Here is a 9,259-nt window from a genome sequence, read left to right on the forward strand (position 1 = left end):
AATGCACCTAGCCTTACTTAAAAATTCCAACTAGAAAAATAGTTATAGCAGTTTTAGCATAGGCTGGTCTGGAAATTTTCTGGGCTGAAAATTACTTCTTTTGAGATAACCATCTTTCTAGCATCTAGGACTTTGATGAATGGTTCAATTTAGTTCAAGACCTATTTCTAAGAGTCTAGGGACATATAAGGATGATAAATATCAAGTTCATTGTGTCCTAGAGTCATTTACTAAATTATGGCAACAAAGGCTTTAAAGATGAAATATTAAGTTCAATGCCTTTTGCTTTTCTTTCTAGACACCAAAGTAAATCTTATGATTAATGTGCATGGTCCTAGCATTTCTAGCTCAAGTTGCGAGTTCTTTCAAAACTTATGCAAGCTTGAACTAACCCTTTCTTAGCAAAGACTTTATATGACAATATCTATGAATGAAGTGCAAAGTCTATTACTAAGGATATAAGAATATGTGAATGATGATAATATACATGATCCTATAGAGATGAGCTTCAAATGGATTCATAAATACTTTGACATTGAATCCAAAACACTCACCATCCTATCTACCCCTTTTCTTCATGCATTGTCCATGATCATTTAGGCTTGAGGTAGTATTGCTTTCTTTCTTCCTTTGAGTTGCTTTCTTGCTCATTGAAGTCCAAGCTACCTTTGGACATTGCATTTTGTTCCTTGCAACTTCATGTCTTCATTGTATCCATTTCTTTCCTTTATGTGATCTTGAGTAATGGAATACTTTGAATGATCTTTGGTGCTTCATTGAGGTCATTCTTTGAATGTGAATAATCTATATAACACTCAATGTAAACATTAGTCCTTAAACACCATTAATGGTTTGTTATCATCAAAACACCTAGATTGTCATTGGATGAAATCCTTGAGGTCAACAGGAGCAATGTGGAGAAAGCAAGGAGCAAAAAGGAATCAAAGTGGTGCAGCTGAAAAGTTCGATCGATCCAACTTAGAGTTCGATCGATCGAACATCTATGATCGATCACAGTACTTCTCGATAGATCCAACCTTGGCCTTTGCTGAAATTCCAAGTTCGATCGATCCAACATCACCTTCGATCGATTGAACCCTATTTTGTCCTATTCAAATGATTGATCTTATCCACAGCGGCACACCTACCAACCACTTTTGTCCTTTTCCCCATAAATATCTTCAAAATATCTCAACCTTGTCCTTATCCGAAGGAGTCAGACCACTTCGATCGATCCAAGATGCAGTTCGATCGATCGAACCCATCTTTGATCGATCCAAGTTAAGGTTCGATCGATCGAACTTCCTCCAGCGAGAAAAAGTTAAAGTCCGGCTCATTTATTCCGTCCTTCATCCAATCATTGGAGAATATGCCTTGCACGACCACAGCTCATCATAGGGTGTATTTGACCTACCTATATAAGGAATATGATACACTTTTTGGAGGGGAGTCTAGAGTCTCTTGACACACATTGAAAATCATCTTGGAGGCTATTCTTGGAGAGGAGGAAGGAGGGAAGCTAGAGCACCATTGGAGGAGATCTTCACCAACAAGGAGCTGCCATGGAGTTAGCCCTTGAGGGTTGGATCATCACTACCATGAGTGTTTAGACATCCTCTTGGGGCTAGAGTTAGCCCCAAGCATGCTTTCTATACTCTAATCTTGTGTATTATTGAGGGATTAGTGTTGTATGATACATCTTGATATTCATGTATATATAAATCTTGATTATTTCATGGTTTGTATGGTTTAATGCTTCCAATTGACTATTCTATGCTACCCATATGTCTATGTATGCTAAAGTAGGATATTCATGTGCTTATCTCTAGATTTAGTGTTTTTGATGCATGTCTATGTGTATTAATGCTATAGATCTAGAGATTATCAAGATGATATGCTTAATGAATGCTATTTTGGTTCATTTGATGGTTTATGCCTATTCTTGATGGTTTGTGCCTCTCCCCTAGTCTAGATAGTTTTATTTTCATGCTAGTAGTGTAGATTTAGTGTAGTGGTAGTATAATGTTAGATGGGAGGACAATCTACTCTTGATGTTTGATGTTCCATGCTTGTGAGTCCAAATGACATATTCCTCTAATATTGTGTTGTATGTGAATTGTGAGCTTAATGAAGGATTAATGACCAGTTATGATATGTTGTATCTTTCACATGTGTTTAGACAATTTATTCCTCTCCCAATAGATAAATTGTACCTCTCACATGATGTTTAGATAATGCATGTTTAACTAAGTCATCCTTATGGATTGCTTGGACTATGAGCTTAATGAAAGGTTCAATGACTTGATTTGATATTTTGTTCTCTTCACATGATGTCTAGACAATATATTCCTCTACCAATAGATGTATTGTGGCCTCACACATGTTGATTGAGACAATTTGCACTTGTTGAGTCACCCTTACCAATTGAATGTCTTTTATACACACAACATTGTTGCAACACATTCATTTCCCTCATTAGTCACTTGATTATGATTTGGAATAGTATTGTTTGGTGGTGATCTCTACACCCCAAGACCTTTCCTTCTTACTTACTCTTTATCTTATTGCATTTTAATTAATTTTTTTCTAGAAGTAATCAACCAACCCAATTCTCTTTTGGAATCATTTGGTACGTTAGAGTCGAAGTTGAAATTCCAACACGTATAATCCCTTGGGACGATCCCTACTCACTCTTGCTACGTTAGTAGTAGTGTTGGTAGTGGTTTTTATAAATTTAAATTTGACATAAAAGGCTTTTCTTGAATCACACATTCACTACATTCAGTTTGGCGTATTGGAACGGCCGTCGTCATCAGCCTTAACAATGCTTTTTCACTAGGGTTGAAGTGATTGGAACCTAAGAGAGTGTTATTCCCACTTTTCTTAATCGACTACATCAGATTCACCATGAGTGCACATACTCACAGCCACAATAGTTCTAAAATCATTAGGAATATTTGCTTGGATTCTCCTTTGGTCGCAAATACGGATTTAAGCTTTTTAGCACACCCGAGCACGAAGAAATTACAAACGTACCCCTAGAGGGCAAATTTAGTGCCAAACAAAAAGAAAAATCAAATGTTAAAATTTTGAACGTTTTATCTTCGGTTCAAACGCTATTCAAAGATAAACATCATTTCTTTCTTTCTCTCTATATATCATATGCATGTATATGTAATATGCATATAGAGTGGATGATGATCTCTCTTTTGGTAGTGCCGTAACTATTCGTGTGTGTGGCATATATGTATTTGTATTTAAATGTCTTGTGTTGCTTTGGATTCTAGACAAAGAAAGATGTGAAATAAAGTACATATAGAAAATATGATAGTCTAAAGGGTCAAGTGCAGAAAGCACCCCTATAATATGCTTAAAATATGTATCACACCCCTTATGCAGAAGATGGAGTTGCCTTTAATGGGAACGACGTCAGTAGTAGTAGCTGTAATTCCGTACTGCATTTCTCTTTCTCTATTTCTTTTTGTATGCAGAGTACGGAAATAAACGCCTTATCCCAAATCAGTTTATATTCTCGATATATCCCACTATTTACTGGAAAGCTTATATTCCTCTCCACTAAAGACAAAAATATTTTTACTCCGGTTGGTCCGGTCAAAGGAAAAATAAATAAATAACAATAATAAAAAATAAATATAATTCATATTTCAAAACCATAAATTGTAGCTCTTGGTAAAATTTTCAAAATAATTTATTCTAATTTTTTAAAACACTTGTATTGATGATATTCTGTTTATGATGCACTTTAAAATATTGAGATTGATTTAGTGAATTAAAACATGTCTTTAATGAAGATGAACAATGTTATTATGCAAAATAGTGACATTTTTAGATTTGAATTTTTTTTTTTTCTTTCTTGGAAATGTATTTGGCTTAGGTAATTGTAGACCATATGACTTTTTAACTGCATTTGTGAAAGGCACGTGAATTAGTAAAGCCAAAAAAATATCTCCCGTGTTTACAGGTTTATTGCACCAAATTGAATTTTACATAAAATAATTTAACTTAATAATCACAAAAATCAAAATTAAAAATTAAAATGTCATTTGCAACACATCATAAGTTAATTATGTTTCTGTTACATTTCAAGTAAAAAAAATTACGATTACAACAAAATGTAACTATAAATTTCTATTTCATTACAATAAAATGATTACTGTTACTACAAAAATGACCAAGGTAACTTCTAAATCGTAATTTTTAAAAGTGGTAAAGGAAAGTCACTTGGCTTTGTTGTGGCCTATTAGTAATTCACATCCCATCCCTCGGACTTTTTGGAATTAGACTTGAGAGCATTGCATGACAGTGTGATCGTTACTGCTACCTAAAGAGAGAGAGTTAAAATTGTTACTGCTGCCTAGAGAGAGAGTTAAAAAGTAGACACACATAGTATTATAGAGAGAATGTTACTAGGTCCTCTTGCACATACTAATATAGAGAGAATGTTACTAGGTCCTCTTGCACTCTGCTAATCAATAACTTGTAACTAATCCTCATTGTACTTGCCTAAGTTAATTAATAAAATGTTATGTCTTTCTTAAAGTTCGTTGCTTGTGTTTCTGACCACAATTCTCATATAAAACACCTCGGCCTTAACAATGCTCTGTCACTAGGGTTAAAGTGATTGGAACCTAAGAGAGGGTCATTGCCACTTTTCTCAATCACCTACATCAGATTCACCATGAGTGCACATACTCACGGCCACAACAGTTGTAAAATCATAAGGAATATTTGCTTGGATTCTCTTTTGGTCGCAAATTCGAATTTAAGCTTCTTAGAACACCCGAGCACGGAGAAATTACAAGCGTACCCCTAGAGGGCAAACTTTGTGCCAAACAAAAAGAAAATCAAAAGTTAAAATTTTGAAGGTTTTGTCATCGGTTCAAATGTTATTTAGAGATAAACATCATTTATTTCTTTCTCTCTATACATCATATGCGTGTATATGTAATATGCATATAAAGTGGATGATGATCTCTCTTTTGGCAGCACCGTAACTGTTCATGTGTGTGGCATACAAGGGTGAATCCAGGATTTATTAATTTTGGGGGGGGGGGGGGGGGGGGGGGGGAAGGAATTGGGGATCGAAAGATTAAAGAGTTGAAATTTTTTAGAGGAAATAGGGTTAGACTTTAGAGGGAAAGAATGAGTGAGCTCTCTGATTTATGCAAAATTAGGAATTTAGGATTTCTCTGTGCTTTGGCTTAGTGATTGTTTAGGGCTTGTTTGGCTTGGGCTTGGCTGGACCTTTGTTTTAAAATTGTGGTTTAGATATTGGGCTTGTTTGGATGGGTTAAAATTGGGGGCTAATACTACTACTAATTTTTTCTTTCTTAAAACATTGGGCTAAATATACCTATTCTAAAAAGGGGCTCAAGCCCACCAAAGCCCCCTCTTGGATCCGCCACTGGTGGGATATACGTATTTGTATTTATATGTCTTGTGTTGCTTTGGATTCTAGATAGAGAAAGATGTGAAATAAAGAAATGGTACATATAGAAAATACTGATATTCTAAAGGTCCAAGTGCAGAAAGCACCTCTATAGTATGCTTAAAGTGCGTATCCCCTTATGTGCAGAAAATAATAATAAAGTTTCTATTTGGTGCAAATAGATCTCTCCTAACACATTTAAGTTATAATTTGACTAAATTGTCCTTATGTACACATTTTACATATTATTTTTTTTAAAAAAATCATTTTATGAAATTACCAAATTGGTCCTTTAGTATATGAGTAAGCATATTATAGGGATGTTTTTTGCACTTTATAAACTATTGTTATTTTGAATCTTTTAATCTTAAGAGATAGATTTAATTGAAAACATAATTTTATCACGATTTGAATAGTATGATGACGTTAGGTGATTTAACACCCTTTTTTTTCCAATAAAGATTGAATATCCATTTGTTGCTATATAAAGAATTATATATATATATATATATATATATATATATATATATATTTATTTGTATATTGGAAAAAAATTATTGCAAATTCTAAAGTTTAAATAATTAAATGTATATTGTTTATATATAATGAATAAGTTTCTTTAATTATATATTTAATGAAAAACTTATAACTATATTAAAATTTAATTGGGAATATATTTTTTTATATATTTGTGAAAAATTATTGCAAATTCTAAAGTTTAAATAATTAAATGTATATTGTTTATTTATAATGAATAAGTTTCTTTAATTATATATTTAATGAAAAACTTATAACTATATTAAAATTAAACTGGGAATATTTTTTTTTTCCTTTTTTATAATTATAAAAGGAAAGAAAGTTTTCATTCCATATAATACACTGTACATTAATCTGGCAATTGTGACAACAAATTTTTTTTTAAAAGATTGATAATAGGCTATTAACGGAAATATGTAGAGATAATTTTTTTTTCTTCGGAAAGGTGAGAGAAAATCCTTAAAAGTTGATTAAATATAGTTAATATTCACATAATATCCTTATATTATGAGATTATTAACATACACACCCCTTGGATATTTTTGAAAGAGTAAAAGAATAAAATGAGTCTTATAATATTACAGGATAAAATGAGTCTTATAATATTACTTTATATCAGATTTCTGATTAAAGGCTGCTTCACAATTTTAGAAGAATGAGTATTTTTAACGCACCTTCTCAAATAAGATGCGAAAGTGTTACGAATAATATATAGGATGTTTTCTGCACGTTAGCATAGTCCAAACGATTATTGTGACCTTTTAAGATTTCTTTGACTTTTCAATTAAATGAGAACTGCTGGTCAATAAGGAAAGAATTCAAAACTATTCAAAACTTCTCGAAGGACTACGAAAATGGAAGGTTGATCAAAACATATATATATTTTCTCCAAAATGAGTTTTGATTGAAACTTCTATCCTTCCTTCTTTGTACAATATAGTTTGTCAAACCAAACCATATTTCAACTGTATAATGTTATATATGGTAGGAAATGTTCCACGCCTCTTTACCGAAACCAAAAACACAAAACCCCCATTTTTGACCGTTTTAACCACGAATTCATCTAGAACCAATCCATGAATCACTGTCGCCGCAACCGCAATTCAAATAACCAGTGCATGGTTTGACCTCGAACAAATGTTAACAGTAACCTTCCGAAAAAAAAAAAAAATGTTAACAGTAAACTTCACGTCAGAGCTAATTTAATCCAAATTCACTTAAAATAAAATTATATATAAATACATATAATTTTTTAAAAAAAGTTTACCTAATCAAAAACGATTTTCACCTTACCTCTAAAACTCCCTTTCCGATACAGACAAATAAAGAAAAAAATATACCACAATTATTTATTGAATGTAAGATCGAGAAAATTTACCATATTTCAGAGTAATATGTATGGAGAGGTCAATTGTGAAGTGTTTGTAAGAAGTCCTCAAGGGGACCAAACACTAGCCGGAGAAAAATTCAAATAAAGAAAAAGTTAGTTGAATTGTCTACGTAAAACCGGCGGGCGAAATAATTCAAACAGAAAAACAAAAATTTCAACGCGTCATGGCTTGACGAAGACATCTACACCAATAAAATCAATACAATACACCTACTAGCGCCAACATCGCCAATCCTTCACAATTCATTACCTTCATTACTTTTGCCATTCACAATCTATCAAAAACATCCATTACTCTCTCAATCCCGATATCTTTCCATTTGTCGATATTTGAAATTAAAGAAAATTTAGTTCATTATGAATTATCATTTATTGATAGTCATAGTTTCTGTGTTGCTTTTCGCGAATTCGATCTCGGGTTTGCCTCATTTCTTCCCGAACGCATCCTTTATTCCGCCGTCGCAAAATCCAAATGCGACGGCCAGTGCGTGGGAACCTTTTCACAAGTTCGCCGGCTGTCATTCAGGCGAGAAAGTCGAGGGCTTAAAGAGACTCAAACAGTATTTTCAGTACTTCGGTTATATTAACAACTCGTCGTCGGCGAACTTCACCGATGACTTCGACGACGCTCTCGAGTCGGCCATCAAGACTTACCAGCTCAACTTCAACCTCAACGCCACCGGCTTGCTCGATGAACCGACGATCAATCAGCTCCTCCGCCCGAGATGCGGCAATGCCGACATCGTCAACGGCACCAGCTCTATGAATTCCGGCAAGGCGCCGTCGTCGGCGGGGTCGCTGCACCTCCATACCGTGGCTCACTACTCGTTCTTCCCAGGCACGCCGCGGTGGCCGGCGAGCAACACCGATCTGACGTACGGGTTCCTGCCGGAGAACCAGCTCACGGACACCGTCAAGGCCGTGTTCGCGCGCGCCTTCCAGCGCTGGTCGGCGGTTATACCGATGACGTTCACGGAGACGTCGTCGTTCAACAACGCCGACATCAGGATAGGGTTTTTCAGCGGCGACCACGGCGACGGGGAGCCGTTCGACGGCGTCCTCGGAACCCTGGCGCACGCGTTTTCGCCGCCAAGCGGGAGGTTTCATTTGGACGGCGACGAGAATTGGGTGGTCGACGGTGACGTGACAGCGTCGTCGGTGGTGTCGGCGGTGGATCTTGAATCGGTGGCGGTTCACGAGATCGGGCATTTGCTAGGGTTAGGGCACTCGTCGGTGGAGGAAGCGATCATGTATCCGACGATAGCGTCGGGGACGAGGAGGGTCGAGCTCGCCGGTGACGACATACAGGGGATTCAGGTCCTGTATGGTTCGAACCCCAATTACAATGGCTCGGCCGCTCCTTCAACTCAGGAGGGAGAAACTGGTAATAGTGGGGCCCACTCTGTGGGACCACTGTGGGGCCAGAGATTACTGTTGGCCTTCGGATTAGTGTTGTTGATATTGTAATTTTTATTTTTTTATTCTTCTTTTTCTTTTATATACATTTTTTTATACAGTTGTATACTATACAGATAAGAGGTATAAACACAGTGTTTATGTTAGTGCTTTTTTTTTTTTTTTTTTGGTTGGTATTTATTATATTTGCATTGCATTCAATAGCTCATTCAAATTATTGATTGGATTTTCCTAAGGACTAAAGCAATCAATTTTGACTTTGTAAATTATAATATATATATATATATATTTTGGGTTGGCAAAATAATAAAAATTCATTTTATTATTGTGGGCTAAGAAGCATGAGTACTATCATAGGTTCAACAAGATGTGAACAAGAGGATACGAAAAATCTCAAAAAGTAGGATTGGAACACCGTATAAATTTGCTAATAAATGATAATGTAATATATTATTATATAAATTATA

At 35.1% G+C, this 9,259-nt stretch overlaps 1 protein-coding gene across 1 annotated transcript; it reads left to right on the forward strand.

The window, feature by feature from the left end:
* The first annotated feature begins 7,469 nt into the window (after positions 1 to 7,469).
* On the forward strand, positions 7,470 to 8,938 carry LOC132294925 (metalloendoproteinase 2-MMP-like). The gene has a single exon (XM_059792952.1). The coding sequence runs from the start codon at positions 7,734 to 7,736 to the stop codon at positions 8,841 to 8,843; it is 1,110 nt and encodes a 369-aa protein (XP_059648935.1). The 5' UTR covers positions 7,470 to 7,733; the 3' UTR covers positions 8,844 to 8,938.
* Positions 8,939 to 9,259: the final 321 nt, after the last annotated feature.

This window comes from Cornus florida, unplaced genomic scaffold (genome assembly GCF_030987335.1).
Source record: "Cornus florida cultivar Cherokee Brave unplaced genomic scaffold, ASM3098733v1 CherokeeBrave_3.0.0_Hap2_Chr02, whole genome shotgun sequence".
Taxonomy (NCBI): Eukaryota; Viridiplantae; Streptophyta; class Magnoliopsida; order Cornales; family Cornaceae; genus Cornus; species Cornus florida.

Bases quoted from the DNA above. Each gene is read 5' to 3' on its own strand.
- LOC132294925 (XM_059792952.1), top strand. From the start codon at position 7,734: ATGAATTATCATTTATTGATAGTCATAGTTTCTGTGTTGCTTTTCGCG.